Genomic DNA, 16,224 nt, shown 5'->3' on the forward strand with positions numbered 1-16,224 from the left:
TCCCTGGCTATCTGATGGTGACCTTGGGTTTGACCTTCAAGGTCATTTGAAGGTCAGGTTATTTTTTTAAATAGGAACCCCTATTTTTTATTGCGGATTTAGAAAGAGCAGGAAATTTTACGTTTAACTATGACCTTGACCAATTCCTTGACCTTCAGGTCAAATTAACCTGACTGACATGATCTTGAGGGTCATTGTCAAAGTCGTAGTCAAGGTCGTACTTGAAGGTTAAATTTCAGTTCTTTCCAAATCCGTAATAAAAAAATAGGGGTTTCCGTTTGAAAAACTTAACTTGACCTTCAAATGACCTTGAAGGTCAAAGTTAAGGTCAAATCTAAGGTCACCATCAAGTGGCCAGGGAAAAATCCGTATACATTTGTCTGAAACATTTTTTACCAAAATGCTTTCTACAAAAACTTTTCTGCCGTACCGGAACTTTTGGATAACCCTGTATAAGAGGGTATTATTCCAAAACCGTTGATTGTATCGTAACGTACATGTACAATGAACGAAATTTTGGGTACGTGAAATTAGAGGTAAAAAAAATAAAGCACACGGCATGTTTGAGCACATATGCCTGATAAAGCAAAATGTACCGGAAATCGCCCTAGTGTTTTTAAAGTACGATAGTTTTTCAGGTTGTTATACTGTGGCCCGTGTATCTAGTCACTACTAGTTACAGAATTACCTTTCACTTCCTTTGACCTGCCGTTGTTCTTGGCCTAAGCTCTGTGGGGATCAGACCAACTATTAGAACCGCTAAGCCCACCCTGATATTCGTTTCGGTTCTTATTGGGTCTTAAGCTATTATGGATGGAACCGCTCCTCGGGTGATGGTAATTCTCTGACACGTTCCATAGTGGCGTATGCAACTGGTCGCATCCGACGCTTCTAAAGTTTCGTCGTTCTTTACTGTCGGTATCTTCAGTGGTGACTCTACAAATACTTCGCCCCGACTAAGTATTAGCATGGGCCGCATATCACGTTTTTGGCACTAAATCTAAGTATTATTCCATCGGGTTTCAATAAACAATATTTTGAATAAATAACTGCCAAGATTTATGACCCCGCCACACCCCCTTTTAAGCATTTTTGGTGATTGCCGAGACGTGGGATTGCAGATGATTTCCTTCAAACCTGCGGGATTGCGGATAATTTCCGCGAGACTGTGGATGATTTCTGCGAGATTCCAAATTATTTCCCGCAAAGATTTGATTTTTTGAATTGTAATGTAGCCTACAGAACAATTCCGCCCCTCGACACGTCATTTCTGCACTAGTCGTGATATTGGCAAGGGAAAACGGGGAAGTGGAACAAATTTTTTAATATTTTCATATTGCGTTGTAAATAAAATAAATTCTACTGTTAAGATTTATTAGTTAACTATGAAATTAAATACAAACGGTGCTGTGTAAAAACGTTAAGCACATGCAAATGCAGAATAAGTTCGAAATAGAAAGTAACTTTAAGATTCGTCGTCGCTGCCAGCGGGTTGCCTAGCCTTTGGCCCCCCTGCCCTCTTGGCCATAATAATTTGGTCGACGCGGAGAATAGTCGCCGCAGCACCCACTGCGTACTTAAGCCCCCAATACTTGCAAACGAACAAGTCGAGGATGTTCCTTTCTAAGGCGTCGCAGATCGTGTTTTCCGAGTCTATGTCTACGCCTACATTTTTTTTGACAGCCTGAAGAAAAACGAAAAAAAATATATGTTTTGTTCTTTTGAGAATATAAACCAATTAAGTTAAAACTCGAAATTTCTAGTTTCGGCTTGATATTTTCAGTTTAAGCTGTAAATTAATAAAATAAAAAATTACTTGACATGTGAACTCGAACTTGAAATTTTGAAGTTTGAATTATGTAAAAATTATCGAACCGAATTAGATGAAATTTAGTGTGATGATTTTATGCACTCAGAAGTTTAATTCGGAAAAGTATGAAGATCCTAGGTATTATTCAAATGTCTGAAAAAAATTGACAAATAAACTAGCATTTTTTGCAATTTTTTAAATGATTTTTCTGATTTTTGCAATAACAATAATTATTTTTTATCTTGTTCAAAATTTAATTACAAAACTTTTTTCCCCCTTCTATTTTTGTCTAAAATGAATAGTTGCTAAGTTGTCGACGAGAAATCCAAGAAAAAAATGATATTTTTTTGCTATTTTTTTATACTTTTTTGCAATAACAATTAAGCCCACGTTTTTTTTTATTTGCATAGAAAAATTATGATTTATAATGTTGTTTAGAAGCCGTTAAAGCAAAAATCTCCGATCATATGCGTTTTACCCAAGTCTACCCTTTTTAAAACAGATACCGCAGATATGCTCAGCCATGAAAGTTCAAGTTCTTAATTGAAATATCGCATACGAAAAGTTTGTGTTCAAAGTGAATGACTTTTACAATGTAACCTATACTTTCTAGGTTATATCTCACCAACACTAGAAATTTCAAGTTCTAACTTGAAATTTCATGTATGAATTTCAAACATTGAATTTGAATCTGAAATATGGTGTCGAAACTCAAAATTTCCCATTCAAAGAGTAACCGCAAAAATCACCTGTTTTTTCACAATTCGCAGAGAACTAGATAAAAATATGTTTTTGGTCTCAAATTACTCGTCGTACAAAATTAAGATAAGCATAGCTTTTAGTTTTTTGAAAATTTAAAAAAATCACCCCTATTTAGGGGTTGAAAAGACGCCCAAAATGAAGAATTGAATATTACCAATACCAATAAATATAAAAACTATTAGCATGAGAATTTTTCTATCGAAAATTTATTCTCATGACTGAAATAAGCATGTTGAATTAGAAAATCCACCCTTAAGCGTGCTCAGGTGGCGGGATCATCCCCGAAAATAGAGAATATCAGAAATAATTATAAAAATTCCAAAAAAAAATATATTAAGATAATTCACATACTAATAGTTTTTATATCAATTGGTAATATTCAAATTCTACATTTTTGGCATTTTTTCAACCCCTAAGCAGGAGAGATTTTTTAAATTTTCAAAATACTAAAAGCTATGCTCGTTTCAGTTTTTTACAAGTAATTTGCGACCAAAAACATATTTTTATGTATTTTTTTAATTCTCTGCGAATTGTGAAAAAACAGGCGAAAATCACAGGTTTTTTGTGGTCACTCTTTGGAACAGGAAAACAAATGGAAAAATTTAAAAAGTCGCCTTTCTGGAGATGTATGTAACTGAATGCTATTAAAATCTAGTCGATAATCCTGCTATTAAAAAAAAATAATAATAATTTAGCTGATTAAAACAATGACATTTTTTTCCTGAAAACACATTTGCACTAATTTAATGACAGCTTACGAAGATTCAACTAGTGATTGTAGGGGATTTACTTTCCTGCAAAGCGACATCTAGTGGTGACACCTGCTAAAGAAAGATCGATTGCCACTGGAATTTGAATAAATTCTAAGAAACGGTGTTGCCACAGACCTATATTTTTTCGAGAGAGCGGTCCTATCAAAAACGAGCGAGATTTTATTTAAAAGAGAGATTTTTTTAATGCTGAAATAAATCAATCAATAACTCTACACTAACTTACGTTAATCAGAAATTAAAATATTCGAATAAAATTACAACTTAGTTTTGGGCAGTATACTATAAGGCAACTACGGAAACTTTAAAAGTGGTTTATACTACAAGAATAGAATAGCCAAACTTCATTAATTATAGGTACAATTCCATAGTTTTTGTTAGTAGGTTTTTATTAATTTTAAATTTTAATAAAGACTTCTGAAGAAATTAAAAATTCAATTCTTGTGATTATCTGGTCATTCGATAAATGTTTCGTCGTTCCGATTCCAACCCGACTGTCGGTCGGCATCTGAGGCAGGTAAATATGAATTAATGCAAAAATAACAGACTTTCCTCCACTCTATAGCAGATTTTCTATAAAATCGAGTTAGTTTGAAACTTAAATTACTTTTTGGTGAAAAGAAATTTGTAATTTAGTTATTCAAAACCAGCAAATTACAAATTTCTGTACAACAAAAAATAATTTGAGTTTCAAACTAACTCCATTTCATAGAAAATCTGCAATTGAATGGAGGAAAGTCTGTCATTTGCGCATTAATTCAAAATTAGACACACGGTGTAATAAAATCTATAAGAATGTATTGCTGATTGCCTATTTGCTATAGAGACCTCTTAACGTAATAAAATTGAAAATCCGGCGCGTCTGCTGTTATTTTCCGTACAAAAAGATTGTTGTGAAGGGTACTAAAACGAGCGAGATTTCACAAAGAAGAGCGAGACAGTTAATTCGAAATAAAAAGAGCGAGATCTCGCTCGATTGAGCAAGCTGTGGCAACGCAGCAAAGAAAATTTGAAAAATCCCTAAGAAATCCAGATCTATGAAGTATTCCACGATAATTCCCAGTTTCCTAGATTGATGTGTGATGTATAATATACAGGGCGATTAAAAATTCAGCACAAAGAATTTAGAGGCGTATTTTTGAGATCAAAATATGATTTTTTTTCCTATTCTTTTCTTTCGTAAGAGTCTTAGATTTCAACAAGTTTGACAGAAAACCTCTAAGAATAGCTGTCAAACAAAGCAGTCATAGCCTACTATGTATTTTGATAATGACAATACAACCTCCTTTTAGTCAGCACTGATTTTCTCAAAAACGGTTAGTTGAAACAAAAAAATGTAAAGGGCTACAATTCAAGATCGTTACATTACTGATTAGTTGGTGAAAATAAATTTAAAAATTTTTCACCGTAAAAAGTTAAAATTTGAAAATATGACGTGCATTTAACTGTTCATCAGCCAATACCTCGGAAACGGTTGTTCTGAGAGATTTCGACCAAGTATACCTTTTTTGCTTAAAATTGACAGGGTAATAAACACACTAATACGAAATGTCAATGTACAGGGTAAGAAAAAAGTTGGGGCCAATTTAATTCAAGCGTACCCTTGTAGGTGGCGCCCTCTACATGCAGCGTCAAAAGCAATGACATTTAAATTTAGCATCCTAATAAAACCCCGTACCCCAAGTTTTAGGCCAACATTTGAATCTGTTTGAAAAAAACTTTATAACACCCTGTATATCGAAAACTAAGCATTTGTAGACCCACGTACAATGCAAAAAAGTCTTATTTTACAGAAAGATACAAATTCCGCAGAAACAAACTAATTTTCAACTTACTTGATGAGCATCCAGTATTTTCTCCAACACCGCCGTGGACTTGTGCCCGCTATTCTCGGCCAGAGCCTTGGGGAAGCTTTCCAACGCCGCGGCAAACTTCCTAACGGCATACTGTTCCAAACCGGGCAGCGTATCCGCGTATTTTGTTAACTGAACCGCCAATTCGGCTTCCGTGGCTCCGGCACCGGGTACGAAACGACCGTCTCTTGAAATGCACTGAAAGAAAAACATGTTTCTTTCCCTCTTAAAGAATCGACTCCCCTTGACTTACCTTGAAGGTGTTTACGCCATCGTCGATCGCCCTTTCTATGTCGTCCATGTAGTTGTCGGTAGCTCCTCTAACGACGACGGTAGAAATCCTGGATTCCTTGCTTTCCAATCTAAACGCAACGATCGGGGTGTCTCCAAGTTCTTCGACGCATACCAAGTCGCAGTAGCCGAGTTCCTGGGGTGTGGGCGCTGTGAGACGCGGCAGGACTGTACCTCCGACCTGGAAGCGGTATTAAATTTATTTCCTACAGTTTTTGCTGAGTTTGCAAGCTTCAGAACAATAAAAAATATTTATATTATTTACCGTTTTACTGAGACGTCTCAAATCGAATTTGGAATTAAGCCGAACGGCCATCAAACCGTATTTATTGATGTAATGGAGTGCCATGTCGCCGAATTTAGCTCCGGCGACAATGACTTTGGCGCCAGTGTCAGCGATCGCCTTTATCTGTAATTCCAACAGATTCTCTTCGCCACGGCTGAAGTTCATCAGTTCGTCAGCCGTCTTAATTAGAACAGTGCCTATAAAATAATTTATTTAGTTCCGTTATGTTGGGAAATTTTTTATATATAAATAAAAACGAGTCATTACTTTTCGTCAAAAGAATAAACTTTTTTTTAGCACCCTATACCAAAAAACATAATTTCTTACCTTTAGTTTCAGTCTGCATAATGTCCACTGCACAACCGTATATAGCCACTTTCGCCTTTTCGACCTTAGAGACTTCCCCCTCAACCTGTCTCTTAAATACCATTCCCTGAACGACTTGAGAACTGTACAATCCAGACCCCAGCACTTTACAAACCCTAACGTTGTCGACGTTAAAGGTGGTTCGTTCTGGTATAATAGAAACGCAGGCCTTGGCGACTATATCAGAAATAAAATCCTCGTTCCCATACTGTTTCGATTGTATCGAGGTCTTCACTCCTTTGACTACCTCTTGAATATTGCGGTAGTCTTTAATTTCGTAACAAACCAAGGAAGGCAGAATCTCTAGACATTTATCTAATGCCTTCTCGAAACCTTCTGCTATTTCCGTAGGAGTCACTCCCAATCGAATAAGTTCCTCTGCACATTCTATAAAGAATTAATTACATAAAAATAAGTCGTGTTATATATAAAGTATAAATATACCTAAAAGGGCTCCTGCTAAAATAATTACAAAATTTGTTCCATCCCCAACCTCAGAGTCTTGCATTTGACTTCCCAAAATCATAAGTTTGGCTGCTGGGTGTTCTATATCTAATTCGCGAATAATAGTGGCTGCATCACTGGTAACGAACTGCTTTTCAATGTGGTTAATGACCATTTTGTTCATGCCGTTAGGTCCGTAAGCTGTCCTTACAGAGTGTGCAAAGTCTTTGCAGGCTGTTATGTTTCTAATAACAGCTTCTTCTAATCCAGAGTAATGCTAAGAGAACATTATATACTAATAAAGGGATTAACATTACCGGTGTTAATACACCCACAGACCACATGTCTATTTATTAAGCATTTTCAAAGTGAAAAACTTACCCGTGCGCCTTCTTTCAGCATTTGGGCAAATCCTGGAGCTTTAGGAACGTGTAGAGCCATGTTTATATGTGATTAGTGCTGATTATGAATAGTATAAATTATTAATAACGTTAAACGCTGACAATGGGTATAACCACAAAAACGAATTATTCACAAATAATGCTAAGTGAGGTGGGGATTAGTGGGGAGTAGGGGACTAAAAAAAATAGGTGGAATTTACGGAATAGCCAATCTTGAAAACCAAAATACGAGTTATTAGAGTAAAATAGAGTAAGAGAACTACCTTATTCGTTCACATTTTAAAAGAATATTATATTTAAGAAGGGTTGTAGTATTTAAGATATTTAAAATTTAAAAGATAAGTATAGTAATAAAAGCGGCGCAGAAAATACTTCTGTGTCAAAGATATTGTTATATTAGCTTAGTTTTGAGATCTCAGCTAGTTTCAGCTATTGTGAATATTGGTTAGTGTGAGATTAACTGATATATCATTAAAATAAAATTAGTGTCCAGTCTTTTTAACATAAAAATAATTGTTTATTTGCTAAAGATAAAGGAAAACACAAATGTTTGGTGTAATTTGGAGCTTATGACATGTTATTCTTTCGTTTTGAGAAACAAACCTTTGAATTAGAGTAAACAAACCAACAAACTCGGTCACATTTTTAGATGTTAAAATACCAACACAATAGAGCAAAATTACTAGTGAATGCATAATCTAGGGACATTTGCATAGTCAGAGAATGTAATGTAAATATAACCTATATTTAAGAAATTATTCACTTTTATAATGTACAGATTCTTGTTGAACCACGTGTTAAATTCAACGAAGAGAAATTTCAAAACAATGTGTAAGATTTTTATTCACTAATTGCATTCACTTGTACACATAATTTTTTTGTAGCCTTGGTGAATGGAGTAAATGGTCATGGTTATTCTCAAAACACATTTGATTTAGAAGTAAATAGAATAATATGGGTGGATATGGAGGTAGTTTATGATGTAAATTATTTTTTATCTTCTCATATGGTAGATTTTTAGATGACAGGTTTAGACTTGGAAAAAGACAAAATAATGGAGGTTGCATGCCTAGTGACCGATTCTGAGTTAAATATTGTAGCAGAAGGTCCAGACATTATAATACATCAACCTGAGGACTTACTTCGTAATATGGACGAGTGGTGCATCAATCAACATGGAAAAGTATAAGTTAATACTTCATGTCTCTCAAATTCAAGTGCATTAATTGATATTCTTTTCAGACTGGGTTAACGCAAGCTTGTTTGAAATCTAATGTAACTGTAGAAGACGCCGAAAACGCACTACTTGACTTTGTGAAGAAATACGTAACTGAACGTCACAGTCCCTTAGCTGGTAACAGCGTTTATATGGACAGAATGTTTTTGAAGAAGTTCATGCCTAGGTTAAACGAATATCTACATTACCGAATAATAGACGTCTCGACAATTAAAGAAGTTTGTAGAAGGTGGAATCCGGCGTTATATAAGCAGCTACCGAAGAAAGAATATAGCCACAGGGCTCTACAGGATATAAAAGAAAGCGTGGAGGAGCTAAGGTTTTATAAAACTAACTTTTTTAAAAGCTGCTAGTAGTACTGTTTCTTTTTTATCGCAAATGGGCATTGTCCATTTGTTGTAAAAAAGACACAGGTTAGATATAAGATATTTTAACTTAAGGGGAAACGCCACTTTCGATGTTGGAAATAGGGGATTTTGGGGAATAGTCAAAGAAAAATCGATACAAGGAACAAAACGGCTCTATTGTACAGCTTTTCATGCATTATTGTGAATTTTTTCAAACGGTTTTTATTCAGAATGGCAAGCAGCGACACCTTTTTTTCAAAGGGCTGTATCGTTTGATTTGAGACTCATCTGGTCTATAATAGCTATAGCGTGTCTTATAATAAGCATGGACGTTTTTCCTTTATTCACATAATGAAGCATTGTTCAAATCATTTACTGAAAAATATGTTTTTCAAAACTCTAGAGTGGCTGTATCCCTTATGTGTGTAATATTATTTTTCCAATAAAATAGTGGGAAAATAGGTATATTATTTTTCGCAAAACCCTCACCTTTTTTAAATATTCATTTTACTTAAATGTAATGGTTTTTGAATTGGACCAAAACTTATATTTCATACATGCTAAAATTAACAGAAAAAAAAACAAAAATGGTGAAAGAATCTTTTATTATCTATTAATTTATTAATTGGTGGATATTTTAACAACGAAAATGAATTATTAAAATATATGTAAACATTTTGGTATTATTTTTTTTCTAATTGATTTATTGAAACTGATAATAATATACTTATAAAATTATATTTAATAAAACATTTAAGAAATTAGTTCTGTGTTGTTATATTTATTATACTCCTTTCTTGCCAGTGTGGAAGTGACTTATGATATGTTCTTATAAATTTACCATTATCAGTTAAGTTTTTATTTTGCGGATTTATATCACGGAAAACTGGAAATAAACTTCCTTTAAATTGAGATCTTGTGCAACGCAGTGTTAGTTCAGCAATTTATTCTCTTTGTACACAGAAGATTAATTTTACAAAATATGTAAGTTTGTTTTGTTTGATGAAATATCAATATCGTTCATGATAAATTTTAATTTTCACAGTTTTGGATAATTCACTAAATTTTGAAGAAAAACGAATAGTATGGGTGGACATGGAGGTAAATCAGATAATATACAGTCTGTTTGATTATAAAGACCCTGAGCTATATCTTGGTTATCCACATTTGGACACCCTGTAAAGCATATACAGAGTGTGCCATTTAACACTCCCGCTGCCAATATCTCCGAAATGAAGAAGTTTATTTTAGTTCCGGAAATTGGGGTTGTTAGGTCCCTTGAATAGCTTCAAATTGCAGTTAGAACTGTTAGTTCAAATCTTTCTGTATAGATTTTTTCTTCCCTGGAACGTGGGAATACAGTCCATCTGAAAGATTGTTCAATTTTGAGTAATTTTTGTAATATAAAGTTTTTCCCTATATTTACTTGTTTTCGAGATATGCCGATTTCAATATGCAATGCAACGTATGATAGGTATAACAGGAAAATCTATTATTTTATTTAAATCACACCTAGACAAAATATTCTTTTAAAATATTGTTATAATGACTTTATTCACACCAGATACTAACTAACAAACAATAAATTATATAAAAACAAATGATCAACTACAGAAAAAATATTGTACAATGGTAAATCTTAAACTATGTATAGTTAAATTAAAAGACGCAAACTGATAAAACTGTAATTATTGGAAAACTAATATGTGTCATCTATCATTGTTTTGTTTTAAACAAATGACGTGAGCCACCTATGACTGCATTTTTTATAATATCTGATAAAATACGGCTCGTCTCTGCTCCTTATAAGATTTACCATTGTACAATTTTTTTTTCTGTAGTTGATCATTCGTTTTTTTTTATAATTTATTGTTTGTTAGTTAGTATGTGATGTGATTAAAGCCATTATAACAATATTTTAAAAGAATATTTTGTCTCGGTGCGATTTAAATAAAATAATAGAGATTCCTGTTATATCATACATTGCATATTGAAGTCGGCATATCTCGAAAACAAGTAAATATAGGGAAAAACTTTATATTACAAAAATTACTCAAAATTTAACGATCTTTCAGATGGACTGTATTTCCATGTTCCAGGGAAGGAAAAAAATTTTTTAGTATCGCTACGCCATCTATACAGAAAGATTTGAACTAACAATTCTAACTACAATTTGAAGCTACTTGAGGGACCTAACAACAACAATTTCCGAAACTAAAATAAATTTCTTCATTTCGGAGATATTAGCAGCGAGAGTGTTAAATGGCACACCCTGGATATTAGGGTGGCCCAAAAAAAAACGAATATTTTTTTTTTCGTCTCTTTTGTGAAAATATGTTAGTTTATAATGTTTTAAGAGCCCCCTCAAAAAATCAGCTCAAAAAAATTTTTTAGAGGTTGCTCAAGATTTTTTAAAATTTCCAAAATCGTCAAAAACTGAACTTTTTTTATTTTTTTTTTCTATTTCTAGGTTGAAAAAAATCTCGATTCTGAAAATTTCTAATAGATATTTTAATTTCTAAAGGTCAGTCATAATTTCATATTTTAACTTTAAAAGTAGTGTACCTAATATCAACGAACTAATCATTTTTTTTATTGAATTTGATGAACAAAAGAATAAAAATAAATCACGAGAGGTATAATTTACTATCGCACTGTGAGTATCAAATATTTATAATTTTTTAATTTTTTAAAATTTAAGTGTCTTATGATTTATTTCTATTCTTTTGTTCATCAAATTCAATAAAAAAAAATTATTAGTTCGTTGATATTTATTTTTAGAGGTCGCTCGAAAAAAATCGGTACACTATACTTTGAAAGTTAAAATAATTATGAGTGACCTTCATGAAATTAAAATATAGATTTGAAATTTTCAGAATGCAGATTTTTTTCAACCTAGAAAATGATAAAATAAGAAAAAAAATAAAAAAAAAAAATTCAATTTTTGAGGATTTTGGAAATTCTTATAAATCTTGAGCGATCTCTAAAAAATTTTTTTTGAGTTGATTTTTTAAGGGGGCTCAAAACTAACATATTCACAAGAGACACGAAAAAAATATTCGTTTTTTTTGGGCCACCCTAATACATATATATACAGGGTGGGCCACCTGTAACGCCTCGGTCGCTAGTGACCAAACGGCAAATGTTACAGAAACCTGTTTAGGTGGGTATGTGTAGGTTGATTATGGCTACATTTTAAAATTATTTTGAGATATACAGGGTGTCCAGGAAAAGCGTACCATATCAAAGTTATGTTTTTTTAAATGGAACACCCTGTATTTTACTGCATTTTTGAAAGCACCGTAAAAAAATAGGTGAACTTTATTAAAGGTTCTGCATACCTAGGACTTACAGTTTGTGAGATATTTCAATTTTAGTGAAAATGCAGGCATAGCGTAGAAATTTAATATTAGCAATAAAAAAATAATTTTAAGGAAGCAGCTTTGGAGGGTCTATTTTAGATCCTTGAAGTTATAAATTGTTATATTTGTCGTCACTTAGTATTATACAGGGTGTTCAAAAAACTGCTGAATACTTCTCTCAACTTTAAACAGCAATAACTTGGTTATTTTAAATGGAACACCCAGTATATTTTTACTTTGGGAGTTGGGAAATTTAAAACTCTTTCAAACTGTGTATAGGTTCCCTATACCTATCTCTAACGGTATTGGAGATATTTGTGCCGTTTCGTTTTTTATCGATTTTTTTTGTAAGATGTATCCACGTGTCTTTATCGAGGTCTTTACTGAATTGGTTTGGGTTCTTCTTGATGACGTCTCTTTAAATATATTGAGAAAAATGAGGATGCAATTAGATGGCGCACCTGCAAATTTTTCATATTCAGTGAGAAATTATTTAAATCGAAAATTTAGTAATAAATGGATAAGTAGGAATGGTGCATGTCAGTGGCCACGTAGGTGTCCAGACCTCACCGTAATGGACTTCTTTGTTGCGAGCTATATAAAAAATCTTGTATACAATGTTCCACCTATTACTTGCGATGATATTGGAGGGAAGGATTAGAGATGCATTTGCGTGAGAATATCATTTGAAGATAGAATAAGATGCTGTATTCAGGAGAATGGTTATCAATTCGAACATCAATTAAAATTTTTCTTTGTTTTTTCTAAAAGTAAAAGTTCCTTTTATCATTATCATGAAAATATTCAAAAAAGTTTTCTAATAAAAAATATTATTTTATAAGCAGAATGATTATAAAAAGTTATTAATTTTGTATAAATATGTTTGTAGTAAGTAACTGAATTATTTATGAACAAGAAAAATATTTATTAAAGAAAATTTTACTTTTAGAAGAAACAAAGAAAAATTTTAATAGATGTTCGAATTGATAACCTTTCTCTTGAATACAGCATCTTATTCTATCTTCAAATGATATTCTCACATTCCTTAGAATAGTTATTTGGGGTGATATATCTAATCCTTTTCTTCATATCATCGCAAGTAGTAGGTGGAACACTGTGTACAAGATATATATTTATACAGCCCGAAACAAAGAAGTCTATTACGAGAGGTTTGGACACCTGTGGTAGCCACTGACATGGACCATTCTTACCTACTCATTTATTACTTATTTATCGATTTATATAATTCCTCACTGAATATGAAAAATGTGCAGGTGCGCCATCTAATTGCATTCACATTTTTCTCCTTATATTTAAAGAGACGTCATCAAGAAGAACTCAAACCAATTCAGTAAAGACCTCGATAAAGACACGTGGATACATCTTACAAAAAAAAAATCGATAAAAAACGAAACGGCACAAATATCTCCAATACCGTTAGAGATAGGTATAGGGAACCTATACACAGTTTGAAAGAGTTTTAAATTTCCCAACTCCCAAAGTAAAAATATACTGGGTGTTCCATTTAAAATAACCAAGTTATTGCTGTTTAAAGTTGAGAGAAGTATTCAGCAGTTTTTTGAACACCCTGTATAATACTAAGTGACGACAAATATAACAATTTATAACTTCAAGGATCTAAAATAGACCCTCCAAAGCTGCTTCCTTAAAATTATTTTTTTATTGCTAATATTAAATTTCTACGCTATGCTTGCATTTTCACTAAAATTGAAATATCTCACAAACTGTAAGTCCTAGGTATGCAGAACCTTTAATAAAGTTCACCTATTTTTTTACGGTACTTTCAAAAATGCAGTAAAATACAGGATGTTCCATTTAAAAAAACATAACTCTGATATGGTACGCTTTTCCTGGACACCCTGTATATCTCAAAATAATTTTAAAATGTAGCCATAATCAACCTACACATACCCACCTAAACAGGTTTTGTGTAACATTTGCCGTTTGGTCACTAGCGACCGAGGCGTTACTGGTGGCCCACCCTGTATATGTATATTTTTTAATTTTAAAAATTTACAGGGTATTTGTAAATAAGTGCGAAATATTTTAGTGGGTGGTTGCCAAAGTTATTTTGTGAAAGAAGTTCATACAAACGTAATTCGAAATATGCTTTGTTTCCAAGATACAGTGTTTAAATTAAAATTTTTTATTTACTCTTATTAATTATTTCAAAGAGCTTTAAAGATACTGACTTGAAATTTGAAAAACACTTTGAAGGGGTGATCCGAATTTTTCTGCTTGCACCAGTGGCGTTCGTGCGAGAATGCCACAACCTTTTATAATAAAAAAAATGGTACGCCACTGACTTTTCCCCATTTTGATATTTTTTTATAAATTCGCCATCAATTCTGAATGAAATTGGTTTCTTCAATTTTTTTTCGTAGGATGTACCGTTTTTAAGAAAAAAATAAAACATATTTTATTGCAAGATGTGTATGTTTAATTTCTGTTGCTACATTATCTAGTCGGTTGCTGTCAATATTTCTAAATAAAATACAATTATCAACTTTCGAGTCAATATCTTTAAAACTCTTTGAAATAATAAACATAAATACAAAATTAAAATTTAAACACTGTATCTCGAAAACGAAGTATATTTCGACCTATGTTTATGTGATATTTTTTCACAAAATAACTGGCAACCACACACTAAAATATTTTACAAACTTCCTGTATATACTTTACACGGTGACCAAAAATGGGTAACTGAGTTATAAGCACAGGGCCTTTATAATCAAGCAGACTGCACTGCAAATGTTTTGTGAAAATTTTAGATGACAGGGTTAGACATAGATTAGCTGGTAATAGTGTTTATGTGGACAGGATGTTCTTACAGAAGTTTATGCCGGAGCTAAACGATTTTCTGCATTATCGAATAATAAATGTCTCAACGGTTAAAGAATTGTGCATGAGGTGGGATCCTGATCTATGCAACGCGTTACCAAAGAAAGAAAACCATCACAGAGCCCTAGAGGACATCAGGGAAAGTGTTTATGAATTAAAATTCTACAAAACCCACTTTTTTAAAAACTAATGAAAAATTAAACAGTTTTAGAAAGAACACTAACAATATCTTTATATTTGAACAAGTCATTGCAGATTAAAACTGTATAGGTATCATGACGAGGTACATCGCTATGGAACCTAATATCATAAAAAGGGCCGTCAGATCTACATTGAACAGTCCCCAAGCCGTAAATCGGAAGTTTCTGCCATGGATTTGTTCCGCGAATATCATCAGATATTCCTTAATACATTGTTCTTCCTGACCTAGTTCTCCTCGTACGTTTATCAGAAGCTTGTATGCTATGTCGAGAGTATCTTTCTCTTGTTTAACCACGTCGTCACATACGTACGTCAGCAGGATGCAAAATACCTGTAACAGACATTAAAATGTTCTTAGAATGCTTGTAGTGAGCCACTTTTAAGGAAAATATATCAATACCGTTACCATTTTTCATGTATTTGCAGTGCTATGATGTTTTCGTGAAATAAGAAAAATATGTAGTTAATAATAATACGCACGTCCAGATAATAGAAATAAATTTAAATTTGCATTTGCATTGCTACTGAAAAAGAGATTATGATGCCCCAATCTTTAAATAAAAAACAACTTATCTGGAGCATTTTTTATATTTTTCCTTAATGTGTTTCGGCACGCGCGCCGCCGCAACAAACACAAGACACAAGTCATACGAGGGAGGATGAAGGGAGTAATAAATGTATTGTTGCCCTGCCGCCCAATGTGCGAAGGAGATGCCTTTGTTTTTCATTTTGTTCTTCATAAATATATAACTATTAATCCATAATGCATAAACAAATTATTCAATTTCCAAAACCCCCTAAAACGTATTGCACTGATTCCCTTGACAGGCAATGATTTATTACTTTGCATCGAATATGATCCTACTATAGTGACTTATAGGCTACATTATTCCTTTAAAACCAAAGAAATTTTGGTACCATTATATACAAGTGTTGGATAAATTTAATATATTTAATACTAAATGTGTACTACGTATGTTACTATTTCTCTATACATACTCACCACGTATGTTACGGCAAGAGTGAAAATAGATGTCAGTTTCCAGATATTATCAATCACTGGTAGTTCACTGGAGGCATATTTCATAAACAAGTTACAAATATGGAGAACCATAACAGTATTACTGAGCAGTAACATCAAAAAATGGAAACTATGTACACTATTTGTCACAGTCAAAGCTGTAAAAAGCTCGTTATACGTCTGAATGAATCCAAAAAATTGTTGTATT

The 16,224-nt window shown here is 32.8% G+C and overlaps 3 protein-coding genes across 3 annotated transcripts; 2 read left to right on the plus strand and 1 right to left on the minus strand.

The window, feature by feature from the left end:
* Positions 1 to 1,357: 1,357 nt before the first annotated feature.
* On the minus strand, positions 1,358 to 7,131 carry LOC108915815 (T-complex protein 1 subunit theta). Its single transcript, XM_018721953.1, has 7 exons — positions 6,964 to 7,131; positions 6,583 to 6,859; positions 6,100 to 6,525; positions 5,752 to 5,969; positions 5,449 to 5,667; positions 5,178 to 5,393; positions 1,358 to 1,684 (listed from the first exon to the last, which is right to left on the minus strand). Exons 1-7 carry the CDS (start codon positions 7,021 to 7,023, stop codon positions 1,466 to 1,468), a joined length of 1,635 nt encoding a protein of 544 aa, XP_018577469.1. The 5' UTR covers positions 7,024 to 7,131; the 3' UTR covers positions 1,358 to 1,465.
* A 559-nt stretch (positions 7,132 to 7,690) lies between these two features.
* LOC108915816 (oligoribonuclease, mitochondrial-like) lies at positions 7,691 to 9,272 on the plus strand. The gene is made up of 4 exons (XM_018721954.2): positions 7,691 to 7,814; positions 7,868 to 7,953; positions 8,005 to 8,166; positions 8,226 to 9,272. Exons 1-4 carry the CDS (start codon positions 7,754 to 7,756, stop codon positions 8,571 to 8,573), a joined length of 657 nt encoding a protein of 218 aa, XP_018577470.1. The 5' UTR covers positions 7,691 to 7,753; the 3' UTR covers positions 8,574 to 9,272.
* Positions 9,273 to 9,480: 208 nt separating this feature from the next.
* On the plus strand, positions 9,481 to 15,475 carry LOC108915817 (probable oligoribonuclease). The gene is made up of 3 exons (XM_018721955.1): positions 9,481 to 9,551; positions 9,613 to 9,668; positions 14,725 to 15,475. Exons 2-3 carry the CDS (start codon positions 9,653 to 9,655, stop codon positions 14,982 to 14,984), a joined length of 276 nt encoding a protein of 91 aa, XP_018577471.1. The 5' UTR covers positions 9,481 to 9,551; positions 9,613 to 9,652; the 3' UTR covers positions 14,985 to 15,475.
* The last annotated feature ends 749 nt before the right edge of the window (positions 15,476 to 16,224 follow it).

The sequence above is a fragment of the Anoplophora glabripennis genome, unplaced genomic scaffold (genome assembly GCF_000390285.2).
Source record: "Anoplophora glabripennis isolate ALB-LARVAE unplaced genomic scaffold, Agla_2.0 scaffold1182, whole genome shotgun sequence".
Taxonomy (NCBI): Eukaryota; Metazoa; Arthropoda; class Insecta; order Coleoptera; family Cerambycidae; genus Anoplophora; species Anoplophora glabripennis.